The sequence below is a fragment of the Salvelinus sp. IW2-2015 genome, linkage group LG8 (genome assembly GCF_002910315.2).
Source record: "Salvelinus sp. IW2-2015 linkage group LG8, ASM291031v2, whole genome shotgun sequence".
Lineage (NCBI taxonomy): Eukaryota > Metazoa > Chordata > Actinopteri > Salmoniformes > Salmonidae > Salvelinus > Salvelinus sp. IW2-2015.
In genome coordinates, this window is record NC_036848.1 from 23,547,857 (window position 1) to 23,560,778 (window position 12,922).

At 42.5% G+C, this 12,922-nt stretch overlaps 2 protein-coding genes and 1 pseudogene across 2 annotated transcripts in view; 1 reads left to right on the forward strand and 2 right to left on the reverse strand.

The window, feature by feature from the left end:
• LOC111967625 (large ribosomal subunit protein eL39) overlaps positions 1 to 1,731 on the forward strand; it is a 2,835-nt gene extending 1,104 nt beyond the window's left edge. The window contains exon 3 of the mRNA XM_023992797.2: positions 1,534 to 1,731. Within this exon, the coding sequence (XP_023848565.1) occupies positions 1,534 to 1,582 (49 nt within the window). The 3' untranslated portion in view covers positions 1,583 to 1,731. The remainder of the gene's footprint in view (positions 1 to 1,533) is intronic.
• Positions 1,732 to 6,877: 5,146 nt separating this feature from the next.
• pttg1 (PTTG1 regulator of sister chromatid separation, securin) lies at positions 6,878 to 8,455 on the reverse strand. The gene is made up of 6 exons (XM_023991921.2): positions 8,359 to 8,455; positions 7,898 to 7,985; positions 7,525 to 7,667; positions 7,359 to 7,440; positions 7,109 to 7,270; positions 6,878 to 7,035 (listed from the first exon to the last, which is right to left on the reverse strand). The coding sequence occupies exons 2-6, from the start codon at positions 7,980 to 7,982 to the stop codon at positions 6,950 to 6,952; spliced, it is 558 nt and encodes a 185-aa protein (XP_023847689.1). The 5' UTR covers positions 7,983 to 7,985; positions 8,359 to 8,455; the 3' UTR covers positions 6,878 to 6,949.
• A 2,092-nt stretch (positions 8,456 to 10,547) lies between these two features.
• Positions 10,548 to 12,674, reverse strand: LOC139028139 (uncharacterized; annotated as a pseudogene).
• Between the last annotated feature and the right edge of the window lie 248 nt (positions 12,675 to 12,922).

The following is a 12,922-nucleotide window of genomic DNA, read 5'->3' on the forward strand; positions in this document are numbered from 1 at the left end:
AAAAAACTAACCAATTTAAATTGACTGCAAAGTAAGCCTACCTGTCAGAATGATATCATGATTTGTTTCAATCGCTGGACAATTGTTTCGCTAACTCTGCCATCACATGTAGCTGACATTGTACAGTACAAAAACACTACTAGCCAAACACAACGATCTCTTGCTAGGCTCACAATTTTTCTCACCTTTATTTAACCAGGTGGGCCAGTTGAGAACACRTTATCATTTACAACTGCGACCTGGCCAAGATAAAGCAAAACAGTGCGACGACAACGACAGAGTTACACATGGGATAAACAAACGAACAGTCAATAACACGATAGAAAAATTTGTAAGTCGCTCTGGATAAGAGCGTCTGCTAAATGACTTAAATGTAAATGTAGAAAATCTGTATACAGTGTGTGCAAATGGAGTAAGGAGTTAAGGCAATAAATGGACCATAGTAGCGAAGTAATTACAATTTAGGAAATTAACACTGGAGTGATAGATGTGCAAAAAAGTTACTAAAAACAATATGGGCAAGAGGTRGGTAGTTGGAGAGGGCAACTACTCTCCTTTAATATTTTGTTCAGACCTCAAAAGTGCTCTTCTGATGTGGTTTAAGCGTTGTGGACTTTGAGCATCACATTTTTGTAGTTTTGCAACTTTTGAAAAGGAACCTAAACAGAATTTACCAAAATATAAAACCTGAATACATTTTTATATATTAATAGGGCCTTACAACTAGATTGACTGTTCAAAATCACTAGCAATAACACCCTTTTTAGAGATTGTTAGAATGTGTATGGAGGGTAGGTTGTTATGTTACTTGCTCTGCCCGCAAGTATAAAGAGAATTTTAAATTATCGGCCGCTTTCCCAGGCCAGTGTTCTTTTCATTTGGCGCCAGTAGCTTTCAGTTGGTACTGGCCCGGTGTTGCCACTGGCAAATGTAACTTTTAAAAGTCAAGCCCTGCAAAGGCATGTTTGCAAGCCCTGCAAAGGCATTAAAAGATGTCTAGTCATTATTAGCCTGGTTCCATGGAATGCAGGTACATTATGGGACACTGGTCAAGTCTTTATTGCCCCATAATTGGTGTGCCCAAATCACGTGCTGGTGTCATCAACTGAAAGTTGGTAGCAACAGTGCAGCCAGTGGGAAATCTAGCGCCAGTGGTTAATCTAGCGCACTGACTGAGGTAATGATGTTCCTATCAAATAGTATGTTTGAAGGTCTTTTGGCCATTTTGGGGCTTATTCCTGCTGTGCCTCATTTCTTTGCTTTTGAGCATATGGAATAAACAGCATTTGGTTGATATGTTTTACCAGTCAAATGCAATTTGTCAGTATTCTCTGGTCTTGTGAAATGACTTTAATTGGATTTATGCATCTGCTCAGACAAATTGTAAAGAAACAATATGGTGTTTACAACTAAACAAGCCTAAATACAAACGGTGTACTATGGCCCTTGAATGGATTTCAATCTAATGCCAMCACGGAGATTGCTTGTGTTGTATTATCAGTCTGAGTTATTCCTGGTTTCACTGTGTTCCAGGTACAACTCCAAGAGGAGACACTGGAGGAGGACGAAGCTGGGCTTGTAAATATACAGGTCTTCAGATCTCCAGCATCTTCACCTGCCAAGGCCACCACCTGCTAGAACCTGGAGAGGAAGCAACGCTATCTTGAACGGCAGTCTTTTTGTACAAATACTCTGGTTATGCGCGTGTTTAACAATAAAAGATTTGCGAGATGTGGTTGGGTTTGTCTAAACTCAATTCGTCCTTTACTCTGGAAATGCTTTTTAAATGCTTCCAGTGCAAGTAAGTGTCTCTTATCCCCAAAGTTTGCCAGCCATGTATCATACTGGTGTTGCCTACTTAATGACAGGGTTGACAGCGCAACATTCTACATTTGATTATGGGAAGGCATCACACTCAAGTAAGGGTCACTGGGAATTGACAAAATTACTAACTAGTCACCCTGTCAGTGTAATTAGTTGAGGATTCAGATTTACTTTAGTATTTTTACWTGGCATAAACCTAAATGTAAGCTGGTAAAAGATGTATGACCTTGTGAGAGGGTTGRATGGTCCCCTTACTCTGCTCCACCAGTGGGAGTGGAGGGGGAGGAAATGGTGCAATACTTTTCTGCACTAGTGAGACAAATGATGCGTTGATCAGTGACTCAGACTTCCTGGAAACGATATTGGAAGCCCAATCTAAAGTCCAATTGGGAATGGGCCGACGTGTTAATGTTCAATCCTAAGGAACCAAMGTGTGATAGAGGTGAAGATTGGTGTTCTGTTTTTTTATAATCCTACCAAATGACCATACCACCTTTAGAGCAATTGTTCATTTTGTATGCATCATCAAATGTCATTTGTTGCATGATCTGTAAGCCGGTATAGACTAATGGTGAAATATTTATGGGYCCTTCCTAACAATGCAGAGAAATAACGCAAGGCATAAATACACAATGAGTAACGACACCTTCGCTGGATACTCAGGGTACTRRGTCGATTTGTGGGAATACAAGGTAWTTGAGGTAGCTGTGTACATTTTAGGTGGGTGTAAAGTGACTAAACAGAATAGATGAGCAGTGTATGATTTGTCAAAAGTTTGTGCAAGTGGTTCTGGTAGCTAATTGGTTAACTATTTAGCGGTCTTATGGCTTGAGTAGAAGTTGTTTGGGTCCAGATTTGGTGCATCAGTACAGTCTGACATGGGTAGGTGAAGTCTGACTATTTTTAGGTCCTTCCTCTGACACTGCCTGTGACAGCTTGGCCCCAGTAATGTACTGGGCCGCATGCACTATACTTGAGTGCCTTGCGGTAGGATGCCAAGGAGGTGCCATATCAATTGGCGATAGTCAAGATGCTCTCAGTGGTGCAGCTGTAGAACTTTGAGGGCCCATTCCAAATCTTTTCAGCCTCCTGGGGGAAGAGGCATTGTGCCTTTTTCATGACGGTTTGTGTGTTTTAATTAAAAACTGGTTAGTTCGAGCCTGAAAGCTGTGTTATATCAGAACATATTTTTTTAATGACTAGTTGTCTAATTACATTGTTAACCAGTTTATAGTAGAAATAGAGCTCCTCTGGATTTKATGGTATACAGTGTATTGACAGTATACTATGGCTAAGGGCTGTATCCAGGCGCTCCTCTTTGTGTCCTGATTTACAACAGCCCTTAGMCATAATATATTGGACATATACCACACCGCCTCGGGCCTTATCTAACGTCTCTATARTTCTGTAGCACTTGCTTACACGACCTGCAGAAAGTGTCAAAATTAGGGTTTCGCGAAAGCTTATACAAAATCTGCATAACTCATTTTTGGTGTAGAAACCCTGTTGATYAAGGAGCACACTTGTGCATGCCTTCAATAAAAGTTTTATTTAATGAAAAGTCTAAAACAATTACTTTTTAGATGACCCGCGCCATCTGCCATTCCTCAGAGTCCGATCAAAGTAGAYTGGATCGTCTCTCATCACTTAATTCTGACTTGGGTACTAGCGTGGCACTGCACGCAATGTTGTTATTTGTGTTTTGCAGACGCACCCTACCGTGCGCATCGTCCCAAGTGCTAAGACGCTCCATCTCCTCTGCGGCGTTGCCCTTCAAATTATTTCATAGTTTCCATCTACAACAGACACCATCCGTGCGTGCTGCATGGGGTCCAGAGCCCAAACATCCCATCAACTTCCCTTAAATACGCATTGGAACATCTTGACAACAGAACATAAATCCACCGGACGAGTTGTTCAATAGTAAGTCTTTCAAGTGTTACGCATGGCGAGCGAGTCTCTCTCGAGTGCTCCACGTACAGCCTCTGCGATGCGTTACTGCTGGTCTCACACCTCTGGCTGGCTCTGCTACCTTGATCTTCGTGCSGAAGCATAGTTAGCCGTACAGGTAGGTCTCTTATCCATTATTATTAGTTGGTTCAGATCCAAACTCCAATGCACATCCACCCTGTAAGGGTTGGAAATGTGTCGCAGAGTTGTATGCTGTCGTTTTACTGATGGTACTGTTATACACGTTGCTTGACTTACAGTTGAAGTAGGAAGTTTACATAAACTTAGGTTGGAGTCATTATAACTCGTTTTTCAACCACTCCACACATTTCTTGTTAACAAACTATAGTTTTGGCAAGTCGGTTAGGACATCTACTTTGTGCATGACACAAGTCATTTTTCCAACAATTGTTTATAGATTATTTCACTTATAATTCATTGTATCACAATTCCAGTGGGTCAGAAGTGTACATACACTAAATTGACTGTGCCTTTAAACAACGTGGAAAATCCCCGAAAATTATGTCATGGCTTTAGAAGTTTCTGATAGGCTAATTTACATCATTTGAGTCAATTGGAGGTGTACCTGTGGATGTATTTCAAGGCCTACCTTCAAACGCAGTGCCTCTTTGCTTGACATCATGGGAAAATWAAAAAAAATCTGCCAAGACCTCAGAAAAATTATTGTAGACCTCCACAAGTCTGGTCCATCCTTGGGAGCAATTTCCAAATGCCTGAAGGTACCACGTTCMTCTGTACAAACAATAGGTCGCAARTATAAACACCATGGGACCACGCAGCCGTCATACCGCTCAGGAAGGAGACACGTTCTGTCTCCTRGAGATGAATGGTCTTTGGTGCGAAAAGTGCAAATCAATTCCAGAACAACAGCAAAGGACCTTGTGAAGATGCTAGAGGAAACAGGTACAAAAGTATCTATATCCACAGTAAAACGAGTCCTATATCGACATAACCTGAAAAGCCACTCAGCAAGGAAGAAGACACTGCTCCAAAATGGCCATAAAAAAAGCCAGACTACGGTTTGCAACTGTACATGGGGACAAAGATCATACTTTTTGGAGAAATGTCCTCTGGTCTGATGAAACAAAAATAGAACTGTTCGGCCATAATGACCATCGTTATGTTTGGAGGAAAAAGGGGGAGGCTTGCAAGCCAAAGAACACCATCCCAACCGTGAAGCACGGGGGTGGCAGCATCATGTTGTGGTGGTGCTTTGCTGCAGGAGAGACTGGTGCACTTCACAAAATAGATGGCATCATGAGGGAGGAAAATTATGTGGATATATTTAAGCAACATCTCAAGACATCAGTCAGGAAGTTAAAGCTTGGTTGCAAATGGGTCTTCCAAATGGACAATGACCCCAAGCATACTTCCAAAGATGTGGCAAAATGGCTTATGGACAACAAAGTCCATGTATTGGAGTGGCCATCACAAAGCCCTGACCTCAATCCCATATAACATTTATGGGCAGAACTGAAAAAGCGTGTGCGAGCAAGGAGGCCTACAAACCTGACTCAGTTACACCAGCTCTGTCTGGAGCAATGGGCCAAAATTCACCCGATTTATTGTGGGAAGCTTGTGGAAGGCTACCCAAAATGTTTGACTCAAGTTAAACAATTTAAAGGCAATGCTACTAAATATGTGTATGTAAACTTCTGACCCACTGGGAATGTGATGAAAGAAAAAAAGCTGAAATAAATCATTCTATTATTCTGACATTTCACATTCTTAAAATAAAGTGGTGATCCTAACTGACCTAAGACAGGGAATATTTACTAGGATTAAATGTCAGGAATTGTGAAAAACGTATTTGGCTAAGGTGTATGTAAACTTCTGACTTCAACTGTATATATGGGGCATACAACAATCTCATCTCTGTAGATTTTGCTGCAGAGACAATCAATAGATCATTTATTCTGGTATTGCCCCTATGTAGCTTGTTTCTGGTCACAGGTTCAGGATTGAAATAAAGGTTACAAATAGCAGTGTTGGGCGATTTGGAAAGCCATAGTCGGTCAACATACTCGTAGGAAAGGTTTATCTTTAGCTCACAATCTGGGGATACTATATGATTGTAAGGTTAAAAAATTGTATATCACAGCACAATTGAAAAATACWTAGCACATGGAAACCAAAAGATGGTCTATGGTGATAGGTGGGATGGGCTGAGGGTTAGGATTAAATAGCTTGTGTTTGGTATTGTAGTGACTGCTTTATATTAAAGTACCATGTATATGCACAATATACACTACCATTCAAAAGTTTGTGGTCACTTAAATTCTTGGTTTTGAAAAAGCACATTTGTTTATAAAAATACATAATTGAGTAGACAGTGTAGGAAATTACTATTGTTGCTGGAAACAGCTGATTTTAAATGGATTATCTAGATCGTTGTACAGAGGCCCATTATCAACCATCACCTCTGTGTTCCAATGGCACGTTGTGTTAATTAATCCAAGTTTATCATTTTAAAAGGCTAATTGATCATCAGAGAACCCTTTTGCAATTACGTTAACACAGCTGAAACCTTGTGCTGATTAAAGCAATTAAACTGGCCTTTAGACTAGTTGCGTGTCTGGAGCGTCAGCATTTGTGGGTTTGATTACAGGCTCATGGCCAGAAACGAAGACCTTTCTTCTGAAATGCGTCAGTATTCTTGTTCTGAGAAATTAAGACTATTCCATGCGACAAATTGCCAAGAAACTGAAGATCTTGTACAACGCTTTACATAGATTGTTATGCTAGATCATGTACTTGGTATAGTCCACACCTAACAGTAACTCCTGTTAATAGTGTAGTCTACATGAAATCCCTTAGGCTGGCCCCAGTTCTGTTCCTGCAGTCTTGCCAACTCATTGTCATTGGGGCATCACAATGACCATAGTTCGCAAAACAGCAGCACAGACAAGTCTTGGACCAGGTAAAGAATTCCTGACAGTACTGCTCACACATATCCTAAATGATATGCCTTGAATAGGTACGCAATGTTGACCAAAATACTTGTCAGACTTCCGCATGATCTTGCAAGTGTCAGATTTGCAGCAGCCAATGCAACACATGAAATTAAAAATCAGTAACACTATTCAGGATTTCATAAACAAACTTTATTGATAAGAAAAGATGAACAGGTGAAAAACTGTACAAAGCTATAGACTCAGCATTCATCCATCTCTGGGGGCAGGTCAATGGTCAGCTTGTTGATAGTTTGAAGGAATGCATCCAATTCTGTAGCACAATTGTCTGAGGAAAATAAAAGAAACTGAAATGACAAACTGACAATTTATTTAATTGAACCCCAAATCCTGAAACGAACCTGAGCAAGGTAGGTTCTTCAACGRAGAAAAACATGTGTATGTCTCAAGCACTTCAAAGTCCTCTTCAGGCAGATATTGCATTTCTGGGAGACGTACCAGTCCAGGCAGCACAAGATGACTCAGGCAAACCACATCCTCTGGGATGACATAGTTYTCAAACTCTAGAACCACAAAGAATTAAAAAAGTTAGTGGGTAGTTATCAGAAAGGTGGCAGGATATCAAAGGGTATAACACCAGAGTTTACTTACCAAGTGGGTCATAGGGGATAAACCTCTCAATATCTGGGTATTCTTCTACTTTGGTCTGAGGGAGGGTTTTAACTTTTGTTTCCTGAAGAGAGAAAAATCATGATTACTATACAGATCTAGGCACACCACCTGGCAAAAACWATTTGTCAAATTGTGAGCTTATGACCTGTGTCTCAAGGAGTTTGTTCTTCTCTTGTCCATTTACAGCTGGCATTGATGTTATCTTGTTCACTGCTCCCAAAGCCTTGCGACCAGACTGTAAAGGAGTATGAAACTTCTTTCCAGTCACAGGGGTCTTCAAGAGGTTCTCTGTAAGCATATATTTTAAGTGGTAAATAGGTTGAGCAAAGTATACACTATTGATAACAATCAGGGACAATCGTTTACATTTTACTGTCTCAGATGGTAACAGAAGTGCATTTGTTCTCATGATGGTTAAAACACCCAATGTAGCCTTGGTTATGAARCATACAGACAGTTCTATCAAAGCAGACGTAAACGAAGGTAAATAATTGACAATTGTAAGTAGGGCAGAGTACCTGGAACAGATTGYAACCGCTGGCGCATCTTCAGAGCAGGTGTATGGAGGGTTGCATTTCTCTCAGTGAAGATGATTGAAGCCATTTCCTGTTTGGGCAAGTGGTAATTAGTAAAACCGTGTTAGCTAGCTAATCAGACATTTCAGAWAATTTGCTACCTAGGCTAGTCATTATCAACTATCAGGGAATCAAAATACGCTTGAGGTTTATGACAACCCGAGAGTAACGTTAGTGAGGACAGCGTCCAAGTTCGATCATCTTCGGTTTGGTTGGTGGAAGGCATGACTAGTTAGCAGCCTTTTTACTCCAGGGAGGCTTGTAACGTTATCCCGCTGCTAGYTAGCAGGGATGGCTTTTGTCATTCAAAAGCGATAGCAAGATATTTACATTGCTAATAATGTGCAAACTTAGTGTCAATTACTCGCCGTTTGCTGGCTAGTGGTCATATGAGTGCAGCTTACCGTTCTCTTGTCCGGTATCGTTAGGCTTGCCCGTTTGTTTTGTTTTGGATAAGCGGAAATGTCTTCGCGGCTTCCTTTTTAAACTGCGCCTCTCGTCATCCCATTGGTTTACGTGCGCACGGGGGAGCCAGTCGCACAGGGGAGCTGTAAAAGTGGAATAATGCGATGCCTCTTCTCTCTGCTTGAGATAATAATAAGGCTTTTGTGTAACAGTTACCTCCCAAATGAAAACAGAAACAGACAAACATACATACGTGTGACCAATATTTATGTCACGCTTGATCTGAAGAAGTAGCAGCAATTGGGATCAGAAGCTATATTATAGTTTAGGCCTATGATCATAACGCTATAAACTCAATCACAACAGGCGAAGGCTATCAATCAAAATGGTTTGGCTACAGTCAGACATTTTCAAAAACGTTTCAACAAGACTGGTAATATAACAATTTCATGACAATGATCAKGGCACTACAATAGTAGATTTGCATTCACCTCTACTACAATCTATTACATTTTTTCTGTGTGCCTATAACAATTTTTTCACTGATATAAAATATTTTCACTATTTTTTCATCTGTTTCCCCCTTGATATGTCATAATCCTCCTAGTATAAAGTTTAGCATTCGGTGGAATGGCTACTGGCTTYTATGAAAATGCCACCAATTTTAGAAAAATTACAAGTATTTTACTGGTCCAGCCGCTCCAGCCTACCCAGAAGGTTCAAATGAAGGAAAATAGGGGAGAGATCCTATTAGGATGTATGGAATTTTTGAGTTATGCAAACATTAATTCATCAGTTTAACATAGTTTATACTGATATGCCCCACCCTTTTTTAAAGTTTATATTTCAATTRATTATCTTACAAAAAAAATATCGGAGGACAAGTAGGAACATTCTCTCGTGTATGTCTGTTGTACTATGCAGTTTCCATTACCGTTCTCTTGGCAGCGGGATATTATGCTGGCAGCACGATCCCGGATGATTTTTTCTAAAAATAAGAGTCCTACTATAAATAAATACATGCTACATTTTGGGAATATCGATGTTTGTACTCTAGTGCAGTACAAGTGTTTTTCACAGCATTGAAACCACCTTTAAATAGTAACTTTCACGAAGAAGAAGAAAAATATTCGAAAAACAGATGTTTTAGGCTTAGTTATAGTGAAACACGTCAATTCTAGTCTTCATTTTGACAGTTCGTTGCAAAAGTGATTGTATGTTGGTTTTATAGTACTAAATAAATCGACCTCTTTTTGCCCCTAGYGGTTCAACTCTACCATTGAAATCGTGATGTAGAGAGAGCCTCGACATCATCTWWAAGGAGGGGTTCGGTATGAAATACCTACACTTCCTTCTAGATGTGCTGGGTGGTACCAACTCAAGGTATTTGGCGATGGTATTGGTCTTTGGAGTGTACCAATATAATCTGCATGATGCTTCCTTGACTAGACTACTGACTGATGTTACACAAAATTCAAAAGGCACATGGCACATGACCAGTTTCAACGTTTTTGCTTGCCGTTTCATACACATCTATGTGCTTTTACGAAGAAATGAAACATGTAGGCTATGAGGATTATCGTTTATATTCATAGCTACATCCATCGTAACAAGAAATAGATGACAATGGTGGTCATGTCAACTCGTATTTTTCCTTAACGCTATGACTGATTGGTGGCACAGCTAAAACAGTTSCCTCGTAATCGAGAGAATGCGGGTCCGGACAGAGATCATTGCAGCGCATTCGGAATATTTCATGCTGCGGTTGGGAGCGGGCGGTCAGAAATACAATTTTTGGGATGAAAATWGTTTTTGTTGTCCCGCAGATTATTTGTAAACAGTCATATTTCTGCTTTGTATGTGTAGCCTACGTATTGTATTAAAAGCACATCTTTGTCGCATTATTCACACTCTCAGAATTCGCTGTTTCAAGTTAAGATAACTAAGTGGGACAACCACATATCTCAGTCACAGTGGTACATTTTTCCTCMATAAAGTAGAGATCAGTAAGGTCAGAGCTAGTAAGGGRGGGGGAGTCAAGTGCGAGTGTTAGTTCAGGATTATGATTTTTCGGGTGTAGGGTTGGGAGGGCCAAGATACCAGAGGTGTCAGAATGGAGTGCTCTGGTTGGGGTTTAGAGTTGGAGCAAAGCCTGAAGGTAGGGAGARGCAGTACCTCTTGTTGCTCCTTAGGCAAGTACCATGGTCTTGCGAGCTTTCACTGGAAGCCAGTGTGCGGAGGAGCGGGGTAACATGGGAGAACTTGGAAAGGTGGAACACCAGGCAGGCTGTGGCGTTCTGGATGACAAGTGCCTGGATTAGRACCTGCGCCGCTTCCTGTGTATGGTAGGGTCGTACTCTATGGATGTTRAAGAGAATGAACTTGCAAGAGCGAGTTACTGCTTTGATGTTTGCAKATAACAGCAGGGTGTTGTCCAGGGTCACGCCAAGGTTCTTTGAACTATGGGAGGGGGGTGCCATGGAGTTGTCAACCGTGATGGAGAGGTCTTGGAGTGGGCAAGCCTTCCCAAGGAGGAAGAGGAGCTCCATCTTGTCGAGGTTGAGCTTGAGGTGGTGGGCCGACACTCARGCTGAGATATCTGCCAGGCACGTAGAGATGCGTGTCGCCACCTGGGTGTCAGAACGGGGGAAGAAGAAAAGTAGTTGAGTGTCATCCGCATCGCAATGATAGGAGAGATCATGTGAGGATATAACGGAGCAGAGTGACTTGGAGAGGGCTTAGAGAGGAGAGGGCTTGGAACCGAGCCCTCAGGGACAGCAGTAGTGACAGTACGTGGTGCAGACACAGATCCTCTCCACGTCATCTCGTAGGAGTGGCCTGCCAAGTAGGATGCAATCCAAGTGTACAGCCATGAGAGGGTGGAGAGGAGGATCTGATGGTTCACAGTGTTGAAGGCAGCGGATACATCTAGGAGGATGAGAACAGAGGAGAGAGAGTTAGCTTTGGCCGCGCRGATAGCCTCCGTGACACAGAGAAGAGCAGGCTYGGTTGAGTGACCTGACTTGAAGCCTGACTGGTTAGGGTCAAGAAAATCGTTCTGAGAAATATAGCAAGAGAGTTGGTCAGAGACAGCACGCTCAAGGGTTTTGAAAAGAAAAGAAAGAAGGGTTACCGGTCTGTAGTTTCTGACGTCAGAGGAATCRAGTTGGTTTCTTGAGGAGGGGAGTGAATCKGATAATTTTGAAGTCAGAGGGGACGCCAGTGGTCAAGGACGAGTTAATGAGGGAAGTGAGGAACGGGACAAGGTCTCCAGAGATGATCTGGAGAAGGGAGGAGGCAATGGGGTCGAGCGGGCAGATTGTCGGGCRGCCGGATGTCACTAGTCGCAAGATTTCATCTGGAGAGAGGTCAAGGCGTCGGGGAGTTCCGTGTGAGTGGGACAAGTGGACTCAATAGGCTGAGTGAATGAGGATATTGTCAACCTTCTTTTCAAAGTCSTAGATAAAGTCATCCGCATAAACGGAGGAGGGGTTGAAGGTGGAGGGAGGAGGGAGGAGAAGGTGGAAAATAGTTTCCTAGGGTTAGAGTGATAGAAAGTGGCTTTAGCAGTGGATACAGAGGAAGATAAGGTAGAGAGGAAGGAGTGAAGGGATGATAGGTTCTCTGGGAGTTTCGTTTTCCTCCATTTTCACTCAACTGCCCGCAGCCCTGTTCTGTAAACTCACAATGAGTCCCTCAGCCACAGAGCAGGAGGGGAGGGCTGAGCCGGCCGGGAAGAAAGGGGACAGTGCGAGTCATAGGATACGTAAAGGGGGGAGAGTAGGGTCGAAGAGGCAGAATCAGAAGACAGGAAGGAAAAGGATTTAGGGAGAGAAGGGAGAGATGATAGGATATAAGAGGAAGGAGTAGTGGGAGATAAAGAGCAAAGATTGCAACGGTGCATGACCATCTGGGTAGGGGCTGAGTGGCTAGGGTTGGAGGAAAGCGACACAGAAAAGGAAACAAAATAGTGATCAGAGACCTGGAGGGAGGTTACAGTGAGATTAGTAGGAGAACAGCCTCTAGTAAATATGAGGTCAAGCGTATTGCCTGCCTTGTGAGTGGGAGGGGACTGGGAAAGGGTGAGGTGAAAAGAGGCAAGGAGGGGAAAGATAGAGTTGGAAAGAAAGGAATCGAAGGCAGGCGTCGGGAGGTTGAAGTCGGCAAGTATGAAGAGCGGYGAGCCATCATCAGGAATTGAGCTAATCAAGGGGTCAAGCTCATTGTGGAACTCTCTAAGGACACCTGGTGGGCGATTGATGACAACAATGTTAAGCTTGAGTGGCCAAGTGACAGTGACAGCATGGAATTCAAATGAGGAGATTGACAGGTGAGAGAGGGAGAAAGAGAAAAGGGAGGGAGGGTTTGGCCGGCAGGGATATCCTTGTCTCACCGCGCACTAGCGACTCCTGTGGCGGGACGGGCGCAGTGCATGCTGACCAGGTCGCTAGGTGTACAGTGTTTCCTCCGACACATTGGTGCGGCTGGCTTCCGGGTTGGATATACATTGGTTGAGTTGCGTTTCGGGGGAACGCATGGCTCTCGACCTTCGCCTCTCCCGAG